The 20017-nt window shown below is 45.6% G+C and overlaps 2 protein-coding genes across 9 annotated transcripts in view; one reads left to right on the top strand and one right to left on the bottom strand.

Moving 5' to 3' along the window:
* Positions 1-20017, top strand: part of LOC121590777 (serine-rich adhesin for platelets) — a 53717-nt gene that overhangs the window by 20998 nt on the left and 12702 nt on the right. The window contains exon 3 of one of the 8 annotated variants that reach the window (XM_041910758.1): positions 12408-12496. The exons of the other annotated variants lie outside the window; for them this stretch is intronic. The gene's annotated coding sequence lies outside the window, so the exon portion shown is untranslated. The remainder of the gene's footprint in view (positions 1-12407; positions 12497-20017) is intronic. 8 annotated transcript variants of the gene reach the window in all.
* On the bottom strand, positions 1107-2488 carry LOC121590780 (serine protease 27-like). The gene is made up of 2 exons (XM_041910768.1): positions 1633-2488; positions 1107-1569 (listed from the first exon to the last, which is right to left on the bottom strand). Exons 1-2 carry the CDS (start codon positions 2444-2446, stop codon positions 1364-1366), a joined length of 1020 nt encoding a protein of 339 aa, XP_041766702.1. The 5' UTR covers positions 2447-2488; the 3' UTR covers positions 1107-1363.

Genomic DNA, 20017 nt, shown 5'->3' with positions numbered 1-20017 from the left:
TTACAGTGCAAAATGCATACCGCTCGTTCGATAACGACCGATAAGTAGACAGCAAAAACCGATCGTGACATCGGGCTACAGTGTGTCTGACCCGGGGGCCCGTGTGATAATTTCACGGAAGCAAGCTAACTGAGCAAATACATAACTGCATGCTTTTTTGTTTATCTTTTTCTACCCCATTAATGTTCTCGCTCATCGATAAGAAGCTCAACAAGTGCGTATTCTTTCCTTTCGGTGAGTGCGCAACAATTCGTACGACGTTATCTTGCGCATTCCGTTACGTGCGCAGGTTAGCAAAATTGGCTAAACATATTTTGTGCCTTTACCATTGGTTTGCTTTGTTACCGTTCTTGTTCGATAGATAGCTTTAGGTAGCTTAACCACATCCGGCCGCATGTTTGCGTTTTGCGTTCTGCTGGGCGGTTCTGATGGGAAAAACAGTTAGCGGAAACACTCTACACGATAGCCGTCGTGCCGGCGGGCCGTCGTCTGCCTTCGCCATTATCGATTGTTTATGATGGGCCATTTGAAGAGGGGCGTTTTTTGCCCGTCTTCCGGGGTTTCTGTTTTCATCGACGATGACTTATGCATGTTGTTGTTGGAATTGTTGTACACTTAAAATTCATCAATTATTGATCATAACATCAATTATTGCTACAAACAATCAAGGGTTAGGTATTAAATTTTGTTTTTAAATAATAGTCGTGAAACCCGAAAAATGTCATTAAATTGTTTGCTTAAGTGGCAGCTGAAATCTAACATTTACTGGTCTTAAATGTTTAATCGTGAGAACTGAGGAGCAGAAACAGTACAATCTTGACTTTCTTGCAGTTACTTACCTGGTAGTCCCTTTAATGAAAATAATAGTTCACGACCTGAAGGTGCAAGTAGAAGGGATTTAAAGTAAACCCCAAAACCATCCAACCGGTTCGACCAACTGCATTGTACAAGTGCCAGCCCTCCGGCCTAATCCATTCCGTAACGTGTTCGAAAGCTCGAGAAGCAACAAAAAGCGAAAAGCCGAACGCGGACGGTCAAATAATTGAAAGAGAAATTTGCATTTCCGTTTTCGGACACAGGTTTTGGGAAGCAAGCTGGGAACGGTCGAACATACTGACATAGAAATGCCTAACCCCCGTGTTTGGCGAGTAAAGAAATTCCATCTAAATAGTCACCGTTCGGAAGCAGGAAGTCGTCTGCAGGCACATTGAAGATCTTTAGCGACCGAGTGGTATAGCGACCCTCCGCATGGCACAATCGCTATTTATTGTTTCACCAGAGGCTTTGGGCGGCAAGCACCAGTACCGACCGATCGGTCGGTCGAAAACCCACACACAATAGCACTTTTCCACCATCCATAGCCCTAGCTGTTGGTGTCGCCAAAGTTTTCCATCACCCAGTCCAGTGCCGGATAGAGACAATCGAAGGAAATGATATCGTTCGGCAGACAGACGGAACCGGGCGTCCATTGGTGGCTGGCCCGGGACACGGTAAAGCCGAGCAGGCTCCACGTGCCCTGGTGCTTGAAGTATAGTGCCGTACCCCTATCGTTGCTCGGTAGGTTGAGATCTAAAAGCAGAGCGAGTGAGTCGTTGGGCTAAAGTTTCCAGCACACCCCGCCACGGGACTTACCTTTGATGGTGAAGGAAACGGTCGTTCCATTGATCGACCGTGACTTCATGGCGAGCGTAGATCCGGAGCAGAGCAGAAATTCGTTCAGTATTAACCGTACCGGCTCATAGCCCCCCAGGCGATTCCGCTGGCTCTGGTTCAGTATGTACATTTCCGTGCCATACAGGGTGGTCAGATCGAGTGCATCGACCAGACACACTGGAATTGGTTTCCAACCGCCACTATCAGCCACCACTGGCAGCAAATTTTCCGACACATCGACACCACCGCCACTGCCATCCTCGTCGCTGGAGGCACTCGAATCGGGCATCAGCTTCGGTACGGCGGTTCGCGGCTCACTTAGCTGCAGCTCGATCAGTGCCAGGTCCGACTCATCTTCCACCGTCACATTGCGCACTTGGAACCGTCGCGAACGCTCGTTATCCTGCTGCACCGACACAACGCCGACGTGCACAACGAGCTGATCCGAGGGCAGCAGCTCGCCATCGGAACTGCCGCGCACGGTCAGACAGTGGGCAGCGGCCAGCACGAACCGCTCGTCGATGAGTGCACCCTCGCAGATTTTGGCCGGTGGGTCAAGCCGCGAGCCGGACCAATAGTAGATGAGCGTGTGCCATGGCCACTCACCCGGTTCGATCGGTACGTCCGGGTAGATCGTTTCGTTCTGCGCTCGGCGCACACCACAGAAACACTGATGGGCACTGGCAGTCGGGACACCCGTAAGGAAGAGCGCCAGCAGCAGCGGCACCAGCAGGGTTACACACCGTATCCGTTCGGATCTGTGGATCGACATCGTTGGTCGCCGAGTAACCATTCCGTCCGTACTCTATCAGTACAGGTTTTATACTGATATGCCGGGCGGGCACATTTTGCACTCCAATGTGCTGATCTTTCTCGGGCAGCGAGCTCGATTGGGGATAATTCCGTCCAATTTAGAGCGATCATTGTCGCCCCGTCCGGGATTCAAAAAGATGCGAAGGTCGGTGTTGGTACCACTTGGAAACGGCATTAGGAGACATTAGAAATGCTCAGACACCAAGACAAACTCACTATCGCAAGGCTATCACGGAAGTGAAACGAGCATAACAGACATTTTTGCACAAATTTACGATTGCGTAAGATTACGCGCGCCCCTTCTCATCGGAGCGATGGATTGTGGCATCCCTCGTGTCTTCCTTGTTCGTGTCTGAACATATTCTTTGTTCTAAATTCTTGCGTAAGTGGATGTTGTAAAAATGACAGCACGAAAATTTTTGCAACTCGGGAATTTTCTTTCCAGCGTCAAAAGTGGCATGTTAAGAACGTGTTGTATCACATACTCGATTCCAACTTTGGGTGGCTTCCCCGATAAGGCGAATAACTGTTTAAGATATCGTTTGTTTCTACCACATTGCGTAGAATTTTGCCAACTATTTTTGCTGAAAGAACGCAAACGCAAAGGGACGCACGCAGATAAATGCGTGACCTGATCTTTAGCATGATTAACCGGTAAAGCACGTCCCTGTAGATAAGACCTTTCTGGCCAGGGGATACTTAAAATTTGAGGCAAAGAACACGTGAATGGAAACGTCCCGTAAACTCGTGCGCTCGTGTGTTTCACTGACCAACACAATGCGGCGCCTACATGTAATTGTGTTTTTGTAACTCAAAACCATTTTTAGAGCGCTGGTTTTTGGGGGTCGGTGTTTTAGATTCTGTATCAGTTGCATTGTGTTGGGGCAGGTTTTTTGATCCTATCAGGAGAAGTTTTTCTTTTATGGTGTGCCAGCTCACCAACTTTGACTGGTGACTGGTACAGCAGCGATTGAAGGGCAACGCCAAAGTGGACGGATAGCGACACAGCATTATTCATCCGACTTGGACATTAGGAAATCCTTTTTCTTGCCAAGGCCTTTACCAGACACGAACAAAAAGCACAGTTTTTGTGTAACATCCTCCCCCGTTCACAAAACACGCAGCTTATACCGTGGCAGCACATAAAAGCTTTTAGATCTGGGTCGGCGTAGTACAACCACATCGCGGGTGGGGAGTGCAGAGGGTATCGGGTACTGGTCGTTTTTACCTCCCTCCCGTTAGAGCGCACGTCAAGTGTATTTTCAGTGAAATGATGAAATAATCAACCTTCTGTACAGTGAGAGTGTTTTTTTTTTGCAAAAGCAGGCCCCTCGGAGTTGGTGGCCGTTACACTCTCTTACCAATACCGACTAACGCTCGGTAGGCGTTCATGTCATCATGGCGTTTATCGCGTTTGCGTGTTGCATTCGGAATGGTTTGTCTGCTGTTTTTTACTTGATCTTCCTTTTTGTTTTGCCCACTTTTTCGGGGGGCGTCATATGCTGTGTTGGTGGGTGGAAATTTCCATTCCAGCAATGTCTATCACATGGCCTTCCATTCTATCGATTGTGCATGGCTTGGGAAAAAAATGAGAGCACTTCGAAGCAGAGCAGTCCTGAGAACCGGCGATACACTAACCGGTGTCCTTCGGTGACCGAGTCGCCCGGGTTTCGTGTTTGGTTTTGAGACTTTGGTGACACGAAAGTGTGCTGCTTGTCTGTGTGGGATTATATATGCAATGTCCCCCATTGCAGACGCATGATCGATTCAGCCCATTTTGATTCGTTTACCCTCGAAGTTCTGCTGCGATCAAACCGTGTCACTTTTACTTCGTTTTTCGACTTCGTTTGGAGGAATTCGGAACCGGAAATTGCTGGGAAAAGTACTTCCATGCTATGGTCTGCTGTTGAGTTTGAACGGAACCAATTTCACTATTTGCTTTACTGTTTCTACGGATATATGTGTCAACATTTGTTTAGTATACACATATAGTCTTTGTTTGTTTAGTAAACGGAAACAAAGAACTCCAAAAAATCAGTCTCTTCGGATTCGGATTGGAGCAGTGAATGGAGATGTTGGGAAGTGGAATAGATTTGCTGTACGTATGTATACTAAGCTCAGTAGGGCTACCTCATCTATTACCGTACCGCAGTAGTTGAGCACGACGACACCGAGAGGGAATTGGGCAAGCAAATCGGTTGTTCGGTTGCGATTAAACGCGTGGCAGCAACACACCCTGCAGCATGGGATTAACCAAGATGCTTAAACAACCATTTGTGCTGTCAACCGAGCTTTTGCATGGGTTGCCTGGAGGTTGGGCCATTACCGCTTCTGGGCGTGTGTTTGCCACGTTGGTTAAGCAAGCCGATGTCGTTAGCCAGACAGAGACAACGTTCGAGAGACCGTTCGAGTGAAGCATATTGTTTTACCTTTCCTGCTGCCACTACCTTTATTTCGGTAAGTGACTGAAGGTGTAATTTACTTCACCCCAAAAAAATCCTGATTGACAAAGAAAGAGTTAAACTTAAACTATGGGGATTGGTTGTTGGTACTCTGTGCTGGAATGCTGGAATGCTGGAACGAAAAACCGATCACTAGCTTAATAAACAACTGTGACGATGAACTGTAAAGAATAGGCTTGGTTGATCGATTCAATTGTGTGGGAACAATAGCTTTACATAGTGACACAAGACTTTATGTACAGTTTTTTGCAAACCGCATACAGCAAACCTCTTGCTCATTTGTTTGAAAAATTTGCAGAAATTTGAAAAAAACAACCCTCACTTTCATTTTCATATAACCCTTCCTACGATTGAGATAGCTTCCGCCTTTCCCGCGTTTTTACTGGTGTCTTTAGTAGCAACTTCTTCATCCCTCAAGCAACCGATATTTGTGATTAGTACTACTTTTAGTTAAGCTTTACTTGTTTTTTTTTTCACACCTCGTGTACGATTTCTTCATTTTTCAAAGATTGTGTCGTGTGAAAGAGAAACGAAAATGGATGCTTGCAGCTTCAGTCTTTGGCCGTAGGTTGTGTGCCGTCAGCGTTAATGGGTAGCTTCAATTTTCCGAAACAGGATAGCCTGGATTCGTGTACGATGGATGGATGGATGGTGATAGTAAACGGGAGGCGGCAAGCTACAACTTGACAAGAAACCATTCCATTGTGTGCCTCCTCCCGGTTTTAAAGGCATGTGTAACGTGCATGTTACGCTGTGTGTTGTACATAATAATGCAAAAAATGAAGGTTTTGCATGACACACAAGGTATGGAGGATCGGACAACATAGGGTTGCATCATTTGAATGCAGTTAAGCTTTGAACAAGGTGTGAACAATTAGGGAAGTAAACGTTTACTATGACAAACGATGGGTTGTTAGCGTTTTTTGGTACTGGGTAAGAAAAATAAAAACAAATTGTAATGAATAGAAAACTTAAGGTTGTTTATGATAGTAATAGCTATCATTTAATAGTTTTTATGATAGTAATAGTAATAGAAGAGATGATCGTTGTTGTAAGCATAAGTACTCAACAAAGCAGAATAGGGCAAACCAAACCTTAAGCAAATGAGCTATACATATTTAAATAATTTTTGATTTTTAATGTTCAAGGTTTTCCCCATTCCCCATTTCAGTTCAAAACTCCCTTTACGTACAGCTTGGAACTTACAGCTGACTTTTGCTACTTGCCATAATAAAAACTATCCGCTGCTATCTTCCTCTCTCTCTCTGTGTTTGCTTCCAGGTGAGATTATCAAGAACTTCGCAGAAAGTTGTTGCAAAATGCCCTCTAAAGCAGCAGCAGCGACCTAGTTAATGGAAAGAAAGAGGAGAAAGAAAAGCCAACTGCAAGAAGTCGTTTCATCGCATCCTCTCAGCAAAACGGGCCCAATGTCAAGCAACAGTTTACTATCGTTTGGAAATGGAATTGCATCGGAGCATCGTAACTAACGTCACAATCTTTCCTTTTTCTTGCCCTCATGGCCGCAAACCATTTGGCGTCTACTTTGATGCGCATAGTGAGCGGACTGTTAGTTCATCCGGAGCGCAAGAAGTTGATGTTTCCGGACAGCGCTTCTGTTGTGCCGTTGCAATTCCTACCACGAGAGGTGCTAAGAAGCTGCTAGAAAGCAACGCTAGATCTATTACCACCGTTTGGTTTGTGTGTTAAAATTGACGTATTAGAGAAAGATACATGAGTGTTAAGAATTGCTCACAATCCTTTTCAATAGCTCAGCAGTGCATATTTCTTTCAAGCAGGAAATAATTTATTTTAAACATTGCCGAGATCAACTAGCAAGTTTTCCTCTCACGCGTAGAGGAATTCATCCGCAGCGTCATAGGCCAGTGCAACCGTGAAAACCGGTTCGCCCGAACCATAACTCGCTGCAGGAAAATTGATCTACTTTTTTCCACTTGTGTGCACTGCTCCTGGGACTGTGCTTGGGTCATAATAACAGCGACACACCGGCACAAACTGTTTCCACGCGGAGAGTGGAGCGAAAAATCAGGTCACACAACAGATGGCTATAGAGTGGAAACCATAGGGAGACCTACACCAAACCCGCCGGACATCGGTTCCCGTTGGAACGTTTTTCCACCAAACAGCGCACAGTTTTACCAATCGATGGAGAATTGGAGCCTAGTTCATGTCGCCTATCACTCCCGTCGGTCGGGCTGAAGTCGTTGCGCGTGCTTGTTTCATAATCACAGCCACACATCGGCACGAAACAACCTAGCATGGCACGTCGCCTCCGTGTGTATATCATAATAATTCCATCGATACAACTACACCCAGGTGCGCGCAAGCATGTGCGGTTTGCAGTGTGCGGAGTAGTGTGTTGCAAACTCTGTCGCCCTGCCAGTGGCGGGCGGTTATGTGCTTTGCCCAGGTCGTCTAGTTCTACCCTTGAACCGGGCGCGTTGCACATTTTTTTCACAACAGAACCCTTGGCTGAAGAAGGAATGCTTTTGGAGAAGGCGCGTGAGTGTGTTTGCGGCCTATCGCTTTTGTCACATTCTGTGCCGCCGCTCGGAAGTGGCCTGGGGATTCGTAGTGTGGTGTTTCTGCCCGGTGGTTAGCTCGTTGTTCTGGGATGTTGGGAAACTTGGGCTGGTAGATGTCGAAGCTGAGAAAACAAAGTCTACACGGTTCGACAAGAGCACTGCAAAATAGTTCTCATCCGTTGGGGTAGGTGGATTTGCTGCTCATGCGCTGTCAAAAGCTCACATAGAAGGATTAACGATCGCCACGCAGCATGGGCCTCGGAAAGGTGGAGGATCGTGTTACGGTGTCAGCATTTGTGGATTGTACGCCAAACAATAAGCATTAGAATGTTTCCGTGCCGGAATTTGAATCTATTTTTGCAGAAGGTGTAGGAAAGGAAGGAGGGGTAGGATTATTTATAAGACTTTTAATTAAATGCAATTGCTTGTATTTGGTGTAGCGGTTTTAAAACTGTAATAACATACCAGAAAAGAAATGTTCTTTTTGAGATTGTTAAATCATTCTAAAGCTTCTTCCTAAAAAACAGCTGGTGCTCTTGCATGTTGCATGAATCGTTGGAAATGTTTGGTACCGTCGGCAGTTCCAGTAGCCACTAGGCTAGTAGTGTTCACAAATTTGTAAAGCAGATGTACATATAAGAGAGAGAGAAAAAAAAGAATTTAATGTCTTGTCGTAAATTTGAGTTGTTATTATTATTCCCAGTTGCCATAAATGAGTTCGCTTGCCCCGTCAGCAGCACTGTTGTAGGTGTTGACTGACCCGTGGCGTCTTCTCACGGCAGCGGCTAAGCTTCACTTCACCGACGGGTTGGTGGGTCCCAATGAATTAATCATCTTTTGACAGATGGCCCAAAACAAAACCTGGGAAAACATAGCTGCAGACTGATTGTGATGGGTCGCTGTTATCGCCATGACAATCGAATATGATTGCATGTCTGCAGGGCAGCTTGGTTTCTGGCACTAACGCGCCTCTTAGCTAATGAACGGGGTTTTGCTTTTTTGGACGTTACATTCCAGTAGCTAGGCGCTAGTTACATTCCATTATTCTCATCGCACGGGAAGCAGGTTAAGGTGTCGAATTTAGAGACCATGTGAGCTGGGTCAGCAAACCTTGGCCTCCGTTCACAGCTTACTGCATGTGCTGTTGGTACGACAGAAACGGCCCGACCATCATACCATCTTTCCCTTGCGTCACATGGCTCCAATGCCGGTGCTTAGTGGGGGTTGGTGCACTTCAAAAATTATCTCACTGATAAGAATGATTGGATTGCACATACGATGGGGCAGGGTTACGAGGGTGTGGGGGAATGTTTAGATTGTGGGTGCTCTCCAAAAGTCCAATTGAGCGCCGGCATCGGTATCAGTACACGCATCTAGAGGGAGAGTGAGCGAACGTGCTGGACGTGATAAGAAGTGAAGGCGCGCAAGCATGAGTAACATCGAAAGTCCGGGACGATTAGGAAACCTTGGGCAAGCAGAATCGCTACGTTTGTTGCAGTTGTTGACATAGTCCTTATCCCGGTCGGTCTGGTCGTGCTCGGTTTGACAATTGATTGTGCGGAGCGTGGGCTGGAAATTCGTGCGAATCGCGGTAAAGCCATGAACAGCAGGCACCTTGAAGAGATTACAGCGTTAGTTGGTCAATGTTAAGTGAAGTGACCATATGGAAGGTTTTTTTTTGGGAACCTTCACCAATGTGTCAAGTAAAGCAGTGTAGGCAGAACGGTAGGGTAGTGACCATGAAATTATTGTTCCCCATCTTTATTGTGCTAATGGGGTGTGAGTTCTTGTAGGACATTCTGTTGTAGATTAATTGTAGCTGTTGAGCTGATACTTTTATCGAGACATTCAACGTGTCTTCCGTTGAATAGGAAAGCTCAAGGAATATTTATGCAATAGTAGCACACCGTGGGTTGACTTCACGTAGATCTTGTAGAAGTAAATCATTGCACTTGTTGAATAATGTATGTCGAATTCCTTATAAGCCAACTGGTGCAGATCTGCCGACAAGATGCATGCAGATACTGCAAATGCAAACCGTTTCACTTCGACGCAAACAACCATTACCTATCGTGGGTCCAATTAGTTCGATCGCTTCATTAAATCTGATGTGACTGCATCAGTGTGGAGCAAAGCGTACGCAAACCTAATGGTATGGCTAACAGGTTGCGCCTGTCAGCGCAGAAGAATTTCTTCCGCCATTCACCGAAATGCTGAAAAATGTGTTAAAAATTAAGCTACCCAACCCGACATTTGGTGGGGGTTCATCGAACCACGGCCACGAACAAAACCACAACTATAGAACCGCAACCATCACATAACACGGGTGTGCTGATCGATACCTAGTATACGTCCGCCTCCCTTCTTAGTGGTTAGCGATGGTTTAGTGGTTTGGTCAAAGCTCGGCAGCCCTGAGTGCGCGCGTGCGCGCTTGTGTTTGTTTCCTGTTTATTTTCCACGCCCGACAAAGCACACGCGCCACCACCACCATATTGGGCTTTTCCTTCGATCTTTTCCATTCGATTCATGAGTGGTGTAGCGTGATCACACAGAACTTGTTGCCTCCCTTCGCCGGCGAAAAGCGCACCGTGTTTGTGTTTGGAACGGCGGTAAGAAATCCAGTCGCTACTTGGCTGTAGCACAGATTGAGCGAATGCTCGCGAGGTTCGCGAGACGGTTGAAGGTGTAACCCCGCCAGTTTCACAGCTGTGGCAACGATCGAAACCAAAGCGCGAGCAGTCGGTGGTGGATAAGTGACGGTGTCTGTGCACCATCGTTCGAGCGTTAGGAGTGTGAACGGTGGCCACGCCACAGTGTATGAGGGAAAACAAAGCTCAGAATAGCGCGACGGACGTCGGTGGTGTACTCTGGATGAAGCAATCTCGTTTGCTACCGTTGATTCAATTGAAAATGCAATTCAAGCAGGCGTAGACCTTCGTGCACCACGTGCTCTCGGACCACCACGTTGGGCTAACGGAATTGCAGTGCAGTGTGAGTGAAAGTCTGCGCTACTACCAGTGCTGTTCCAGTCTGTGTTCCAGACAGCGGCTAACTGAACTGGCAATAAGGCGATGAGGGCTCGTTTTGCGTGTTTGGGGAGGAAAATTCTAACATATCGGTAAACGGATTCCAGATCGTGAATATGGGTGTATGTGTAAATGTGGGTTAATTAAGCTGAGCTGAGCCGTTGCGGTAGGTTTCCGTGTATATCGACCAGGCATGTTCCCGTTAGGGGCGATTGTTTCCCGGTTGCAAATCGAAAACAACAAATTTCTAATCTTACGGTGTGGATTATCCTAATAATCAGCCCAACAGTAGCAGCAGTGACCGTTGTGCTGACCGATTTACATGTCCGAATGCGTGATGACACGCTCGTGGAGATTCGTGGCAAGATGCGATCACGAACCAGAGAGATGTTCACCACGCAGGTAGCTTCTACCATAAGTAGTCTACAAACAACAAGTGATCGCGTGGGAAACATCTCTCCCATCACGCCAACATCTTTTCAGTCTTTATGTTGTAGCATTTTGTGGAGGGTGGGGTTAGGGGTGGGCGTATAAATGCTCTCTTCTTGGACGTTATCGCTGACAATCTGAATTTACATCAGACTTTTGTTGATCATCCCGCGTCTTATTGCATCAACAAACTGTTTGTTTGGAAGCAAATAGAGGGCTAGTTACCTAATGAGACGAGTGCTTTCAGGTTGCATGTACTGAAGGCAATAATATGGATGTAAATCATAAGGAAAGTCGATCGAAAGTGTCATGGGCAAATGTTGCGGTGTTGGGAAGAGTTTGATGTTATTTATTGTACGGATTTTTGATGGTGGTTCAAGATAAAAATTAAACAAGTTATTCAATATGCAAAAGTAAAAAAAAGTGAAAAATCTTCTTGGATGAAATGGTTCTTCATTTGTTTGCAGTTTCTTCACATTATCTAATCTCACGACACTACAGCAAAATGGGTGGCTGCAATCACCGTGCGTACTCTTGTTACGCTTGTTACCTAATTTTCTCTAATCAAAATTGATCCTCTCCTTTGGTGCGACTGCCTTCGTAGACACATGCTGACTCCACACAGTATCATGGTTATATTGTTGACTTTATTATTTCGTACAATGTCCAAAGCCCTTACAGTTAGGATGTACGAAGTGGGGACCTATTTTTAGAGTGGACTTCATTTCCGGTTTATAACCCGGGTTTGTGTGTGTGTGTGTGTGTGTGTGTGTTTGTAGAATAATTCAGCAATTCAACCCTAACAATTCATTGAAAAGCCAGAGATAATGTCACAATCCATTGCCCTTCCATTTGATTTCGGGAAACGTCTGGTTCGGCAAGGTCATTTAGATCTGACCCGTTCCAGCTCAGCCAGACAATTCTAGGCTAAGTGTGGCATGTTTGTTAAACCAGTGTCCTAGTGAGGTTGGTTGGTAGCTTCCCGAATTGAGTGAAACTGAGACCGGATTGCACTGGTTTTGGAAGGTTGTCTTAATAATGCGTGACCCGTTATACGCGGTTGTGGTACATGTGATTTTTCTTAAAACACACTTTGTGATGTAGCTAGAGAAGAAGGTTAACATAGTCCTAGAGTATTGAATAAAGACCTTGGAATGAAATGAAACGTAGATGAAGATCGACACTAGAAACTGGTTTTATAAATCGATATAATTTGTTCGACATCACGTTTGACAGCCTACGAGACGTTCCGCAACATCCGTTCGATTTGGCTAAGGTCAGGTTTTGAATCAACAGAATGCGATAAATTTGCTACCCTAATGATTTAGCTTGAACATCAATAAAACTTGGATATTAATTGGATACCATTTCCGGAGAGAAGAGCGTTAAGCGGTAGGATTGATGATCTTGTGTTTTTGCTAGAGAAATAACGTTTTTAAATTAAATTTTAATTTATTATTTTATTATTTCTTTCGTTACAGGTAAGAGGATTAACGCATGAAGTTTAATGCTAAAAACTAGAAAACTACGTACGTAAAGACTGCTCGATCGATCCACACTATTTGCTGAGGTAAATGATGCATTTATAACGGTGTACAAATAATCTATCAATTCAATTGAGCGCAATCGCTTTTCGTGCTGTGCAAAAGTGTCGCAGAACAGTGATCGTTACGATTGAACGCTGCGAGTCAGCACGTTACGGCATGCAGCTATTTGACGCTTCGCTGACCGAGTAACTTGACCGAGCACGTTTGAACGGTTCCGTTTGGGGACACGGGTACAGGGTAGGGGCAATTTTGGTTCAAAGTTAAAATGTTTGCGCAAAAGAAACCGAAACCTCCCCATAGGGCACACGCCGGAAACTATCAATCCGATCCAATCAAGCTAAGCCAACGATGGATCGGTTGCATGCAGCGGTGGTAATTAGACGACATGGCACAATGCGATCGCGTTCAGAAATCATCCCGTTCCGTTTTGGAAACGGACTGGACTAGAGATTGGAACGAGTTTTTGCCAGCGAAATGTAGCTGTACCCCGTTCACATTTGTCGAACGGGTGCAGCGACGACGTGGCGGTGATTCATGGCGGGACCATGCGGACAACGCATCGCATCGCACCAGAATGGAATGCGACCATCATTCGCGTCAATGTCATCGATTGTGTCCATCGTTACGCGCTACCAGGTTCAGCGTGACACGCGTTGATCTATTTTGGATCGATTGGCACTTTTATTTGTTTACCTTCGATTGCCTTTGTATCGACCCAACAACCTGCGCTTCGGGGCTGATCGATGTCCCTCGATGTGCTGCCCATTCGATCAATTGATAATTGGCAAACGAGTGTACCGGTACGAAAAACCGGGGTGCGATAAATCATTCGGTAAGGCTAGTGTCATTATCGTAGATTGCGCGGCGTCACCATTGACACGAATTCAAAATGGTTTGCTGTGGAAGATCGGTTGTGTGTGATGGAGCGATCGTCGTCGACTTTTCTCGTTGTTCCAGTAAATCACCAAAACAAGTGTGGAAGCATAAAAAACAGCTTAATTACGGCAACATACTTACAGGATGGTGCTCTTTACTAAGTTCCTTTGCAAGCGCTTTCTTCGTCATGTTGTGTTCAACATCTTCCCCCTCACATCACTCGACCGGATAGTGAAGCGAAGGAAAAGACACTCACACACATACGCAGATATCCGGCGTACCGTCATAGAAATGATATTCCGTGCTCCGCTTGTGCGCTGACCTCGAAATTAAGCGGTTTGAAAAATTGACCCACAGACCTCCAAACTGGGCGCCAACATTTTCATTCAGAAAGTATGAAGCCGGGTGCAATCGATTCGGAATGGTTTCGTTGGTGGTACTAAGTGTGGCCCCGAGATGGATGGGATGCAGTCGACTCTGCCACACGGCCTCCCTTTCAGTGCAGTACTGTAAAGAACCAAGCGCGCATCATTACGGCGCCACGCATAATCTTTACTAAACAGCCATTTATGCCTTTCCTGTGCCTCTCTGCCCTTTCACCAATGGGTTGAAGGGGTGGCCCGTTGATTCACGACAAGGTACCTTAACCTCCTTAGTCCCGGGCTATTTGGGAGTCTCGTTAGCCGTGAAGCGCCGAGCGGGAAACAAAACATTTTTTTGTGTGCATTCTTTTCTCAAACGGTTTCAAATTAAAGTCACTAGCAAAAAATACACAAACACACAGCATAAAAAACGCCAACTACTCGGTGTGCCTAGTTTAAGCCACAATGCGCCGGGCGTGAATCTGCGGCCCATCTCGCGTGCACGCCCATGGGTAAAAGGTGAGGGAAACAATTGTGTTAATGAGCTGCGCACAAGAAGACTGCCGCTGCTGCGTTGGTGCGTTGGTGCGTTGTTTAGCGTGCGCACAAACTCATCGGCTGACTCGAATCGAATCCACGTGATCGACGAGCGATGGTGCCGCCCCAACTGCAATTTGCATCGGATGCGTGTTCCCATCGATGTGCTATGTACAGAGTCTAAATGGTTCGAAGGTCAGTGGTTATTCTACAAGAAAAAGGTACTTTTCACGCACTACTCGCTCTTCATAGTGTGTGTGGACTATCTCCCGCGAGGCTCCGCCTCAAACCTTTACGCAATTTCGATCAATGCCCCTCACCAGCTCCCCTTGCCATCGTACTTCTTTCATCTTTCTTTCGGCTTCTAATCAGGGTCAGTGGTTGTAATTGTGCGTGCAATTGCATGCGTTCCATTACGCTGCGCTTGCGGTTCCGCGGTGCAGCGTACGGTGGTGCGTTCCGATGCAATACTGCCTTGAGAAGTGACGTCTCGGGTCTCTTCATCACCGCGGAGGTCGCCGTTTGTTGGGTGGTGGAAAGCAAATGCCGGCGATAATTACTCAGCGTGCGCGCTTATAGCAGCGCGACCTAGTACCGTAACAGATCGAACGTTAATTTTAATGATGGTGGCTTTTTTATGTACCCTTATTCGATCAAATCGACTCACATCAAGTTGTTAGGAAGAATCTGGTGTCGGCTTTATATAGTAAACCTAATGACTGGTGAATTCCAGATAAAGCTGCTAAACATAGAGCACTTAATTACGTTTCAAGGCGAGAATATATGTTTTTAGGTTAAAATAAAGCAAAACATCAAGTCAAGTCAAGCTCTCGAGTAAACGGTATGTATTCATAGTTGCAACTCGTTTGTTCTCAGAGTGAACTTCTTCACACCTTCACATTATTGTGTTACGTGTAATAGAATTGCCTGTTGATTGATTATTAATTCACACAAATATGGATCGTCGCAATCCCGTGTCGCCCGACTTCCAGCTCGCCTCCACAGCAAGAAGCCTGAGATAACGAGACAAGCTCGAGCTGTGTACTTATTTGCATGTACAGTGGACACGTTTTGCATTCTCAGACACAACGTCACTTACTGGCAAGATATGTGTTTGTGTGTGTGTTATTTGTATCGGTGTATGTGTGTGCATTTGTATCCCAAGAAGCTGATTAAAACCATCAGAATAACCAACCCAATAGGTCACCCTTGTTTTGTACGAGACTTTACTAAACGATGTAAATCCAAACAAGGACTGAAGCGTAAAAGCGGCGCACTCTTCCTGAAGCTTGAATTGAGCGGCTTTATATTGTTGGTCTATGGAACGGGCCAGAGGTGTTGTGTGACTTCTATTTTCCATAGTCAGAGCTAGTGTGCCAATAATGAGAAGCATCGTTATTATAAACATAGCATTTTACGTCCAGTTGTGATCTGATCATTTCGTTGATTTAAGAAGTTGAGTTTGAATCGTAATTTACCGCTGTTGGCGATGATTGAAGGTCATCTCCATGGTAACTTGAAGCTAGGTTGAGCGAAACGGCATTGGGACGTAAAGCTATTGACAAAACAACCGTACGTTGATTCTCTGTCGCTGTTAGCCACCTTGAGGCAAGAGTTTGAAGTTTTTGGGCATTTTATGAAACAATTTTACATTTTGTATGCAATATTTTAGAACACTGCTTAAACCACTGCTTTCAATATTCTTACTCAACGCGGTTGCACGTCAACAAAATCAGCGCGTCAACCGCAACGTGTGTAAGCGAATGTTTCCTCAACGCTTTCGTTGGCGCTCAACGCCTGGACGTGATATCGATTCACGTGACTGGCCCCCGGTGTGGTCCTTTCTCTTTCGAGCGTACTAGGTGAGGTTTGGTGCAACGTGTCTGGCAACGTGTTGGGGGCGGGGGGATGATGTCCACAGTGCATTATTAATAATTGGGCTACTTTCACTCACTACGTCGCGTAGGGCCAGTGGAAGTAGTGTGGACAATGTGCCTGCTGGATCGTGCCAGTGATGATATTCGATAGTACCATATGCGGAGCACACACACGCGTGTGTCGTTTTGTCACTCAGTGTAGCAGATGTCTGACTGGAATGGAAGATATGCAGCGGTCACCGGGTGGAAATGGAAAACCAGTAACAGCCTGCATACCCTCGGTTAGTTGTTTTTCATGCTCCAACATTGCACCGCGATGTGCAGGTTTGAATTGGTTTCGATTCGCCATCCTTTTTCGGATCCTTTCCATCTCGCGTCGCGCTCACTAACCTGTCAATGTCAATGCCAGCGCGGTTTGACGGTTCGTTGCCGTTTCTCCGTTCATTGACGCGCGTCTCAGGTCTATGCCTTTTTTTCTTCTTAGCAGTGTTGCGGTAGTGGCGCCTCGAGCGTACTAAGAGTCACTGATGGTGTTGCTAAGGAAAAAAAAAAAACGCACGGAACAGGCTTCTGCTAATGACCCGTTCGAGGTAATCAGCTGGTGCTGCTGCTGGGCCGGTACAGTGTATACAGTGTAAGGGTTGCCGTTTAAACCTGCTTATCTTCTCTTATGCTGCGTTGTTATCGTTGTCTTTGTGTTTGCTTCTTTTCGTTTGCGCTCAACCACCTGCACCCCGGATCGTACCGGATCGGTGTCTGATCGATGTAAAGTGGTTCCGGATCGGAAGTAAACATTAAAAAACCACTACTACTACTCGGCCGCTATCCGTTTGGTGACATTGAAAGTTTGTGTTTATTTCGTAGCGGTGTGGGTTTCGAACCGAACAATCGCCGCATAGATATCGAGCGGCCCCGTTCGCGCACACATTTGCATGAACGGTTTATGCGCGATTGCTATTCGGGACGCGTGTACCGGTCCCGTTTGAAAGTTCAAGGGTAACTATTTGGATCGTTGTTTCCACAATGTGGCGTATGTGTTTGTGTGCGTGTTGGAAAAGGAGTTGAATTCTTTTTTGTACTACTTCACTGCAGTTAAAAGGGAAGGTGATGAACCACACTAAATTAACAAACAAATGCTATGCATAGAGTGCACTGCGGGTGGTATACACACTTACAATATCAGCTCGTGTGTGTGTGTGTGAGGTAGAGAAAGTTTAGCTTGGTTTTGTTTGGATACTGCAAGCAATGATAAAAGGGCCCAGGGGTAGGAAGAGAGTGCATTAAAAATCGATAGAAATGCTAATCAATAATATTCGTGTGCTACAACGGCGCTGAATGTCTTCTTTTATTCGGTGGTTCGCCATCTCCATGTTAAATTTAAACCATTTTCATTTCAAACTCTCAAATTGTTAGTTAAAATATTATTTTTCTACTTGAAATGGAAGAAACAATTTAAATGAACCTGTATCAGCGAAATATGAATCAATCATTCGCATACCCTCGGGTAGCCCTGCCCATTCAGTAGAAAGGAATTTAATACGCCGTTAATAAAAACGTTGCACCACAGCGGTACTACACCTCAGTATTGAACCGTGGGAGTTTATCCGCAGACACACAAAAAGAAAAAAACTCGCTATACAAATTTGAGTCAAACGACTTGAGTCAACGTCTTGATTGAAATGTGTTGGGTTTTTTTGTTGTTGTGTGCTGTTCATTTAAATTCTTTACTCATTGTGCTGAGTTCTTTGTGCTTCGGTCCAGCTACAAAACAAAGCCCTCAAAGGGTGATGTGGTGCTGAGGGGGTGGAGTTTGTTTTTCACGGAATGAAACATATTAAAAATGATAAAAGTGTGTCACCGTTGCATGCAGCCTGCAACCGTTAGGCCACAAAGGCGGTCCGAGAGCCGAGCGCTCTCACAACCCTTTTTAAAGCGTGCATTCATCCCCTAATCGCCGTTCCCGAGACACCTTCGAAACGGACCGGTACTATTAACGAAAGCTGGATTTAGGCTTGCACTTAATAGTTTGGTGTGCTATACTGGGCACACATCAAGCGCGCACCATAAAAGCACTATCGCACGAACATGAAGCGCTCAGCGCGACACGGCCAGTGCTGCCGGTGCATTCTGCCTGAAACCGCGGGGATGATATTTGAGTCCCTTACGGCCGCTCTGTCATAAATATGCTATTAGTTGCAAGGTGTGTTATTTGATCCAGATGTTGCATTTCCCTACACTTTCAGTTGTCGTTCGTGGCGGTTCGATTTCGGTTGTGAAAACAGTTATGAACAGGTAGTATACACTGGAATGCCGCTTCGGAGGGTACTTTTAATCGCTTGCCTCGTGTGATTTAAACACATTTATAATGTAAAATAACAGCTTAACAAAGAGAAAATAAATGTTTTGGACCGTTCCACGTGAAAAAAGAGATAAAAGAATTGAGAGGACTGCCAATGTCGAGAGTGATATTGGGCACTCAAGCATTTGATCTTAAATGTTAAAATAAATGTATTTTCTAACTCGTTAGTTGTTATTTATGCTAAGTCATTGGTAGTTCCTTTAGCTCAATAGATTCAATTTTTTTTATTCTTTGTTTTTATTCTGCGTTTTATTCTGCAATATTTACGACAACGTTGCCTTCAAACTAAGACTTATTTCCTACACATACACACACACCTAAAAGAACCCCCAGTCGCACGACCTTCCTCTTTGTTTTGTCTCCTGTCTGTTTTTTTTCGGATTTGTAAAATTGCCCACTTTCAACACGCCTCAATGCCGAATTTCGCATTTTAAATTTTCACTTTTGTTTTCACGGATTCGATTTTCTTCGATCGCAAAAGACACACGGCTGCTGTGTAGGACAACAGTGCAGTGTCGAAATTCCATTAGCAGGATGAGGCGTTAGAAAACCGTCCGGCGCGGATCGAACATTTCATATGCGTTTGCACCTACAGCAACATTAAAGATTGGGCGGGAAACCGTCGTGTCTTTGCCGTCATCGTTGTTGTTGTTGTTGTTAGTGTGGATTGATGGCCACCGCGTACAGTAAAGACATCACGCAAGGAGAGCCAACAATTAACGGCAAGGTGAAAATCGGTCGGATAGCAAATCAATCGAATCAGGCAACAGATGTCCGCCCGGGGTGGGTTATGTGAATCCATAAAAAAACACTTCACCAGCATTACATAGAGAAAGCATAGCTTTTTCCTCCACATACGCGAAAGATGATACATTTACGCGAAAATTGTGGTTTGCCAAATGGATTTATAATTAGTCACCTGAAGATCGGCACGAAGCGGGGGAAGTTGACGTAACGATCGAGGATGATTGATTTCGTTCCCATTGCTGGCTGAGGTGAGAGTGTGAATAAAAAAACTGCTTTATTTGATTTTCAATTGTACGTGCCTGTCTAGCATCTGCTTCGTGTGCGATGCAGAAGGAGGAAGAAAGGTATGATTTAAACGATACGGCAAGAAACAAGCCGATTAAACGGGCAGCTTCACTTCCCTTACTTTGCACTAGGAAATAAACCTACGTCGTCGTGGCGAGATGGAGTTGCGAGAGATTAAATAGAAAACCGCCAAACTGGACCAGTTTCGAGCAGCGTGCGTTAACTGGCGGAGCTTTGTGTGAGTTTTCCACACAGGCACGCGATGCTAATAATGCACGCCATTTGTCATCCGATGGTACGCTAGACTGTTCCGACGGCATCAAACCGAAAGCCAACTAATGATGACGAGTGTGGAGGTTTCTACCTCCTCTACCCCGTTCGCGGGGAGTTTTACACCTTTAGGCGATGGTTAATGTGCGTTCTATTACTTGCTGTACCATTAGCTCCAGATGGCTTGGCCGCCGGTTGACGATAATGAAGATGTGTGGTCCTGAAGGAAAC

Source organism: Anopheles merus, chromosome 2R (assembly GCF_017562075.2).
Source record: "Anopheles merus strain MAF chromosome 2R, AmerM5.1, whole genome shotgun sequence".
NCBI lineage: Eukaryota > Metazoa > Arthropoda > Insecta > Diptera > Culicidae > Anopheles > Anopheles merus.
This window is presented reverse-complemented; position numbering and strand designations above follow the sequence as displayed.

Coding starts and splice junctions, on each gene's coding strand:
- LOC121590780 (XM_041910768.1), bottom strand. CDS start 2,446: ATGGTTACTCGGCGACCAACGATGTCGATCCACAGATCCGAACGGATA. Junction 1,570..1,632: donor CGTTTCCTTCACCATCAAAG/GTAAGTCCCGTG, acceptor CTCTGCTTTTAG/ATCTCAACCTACCGAGCAAC.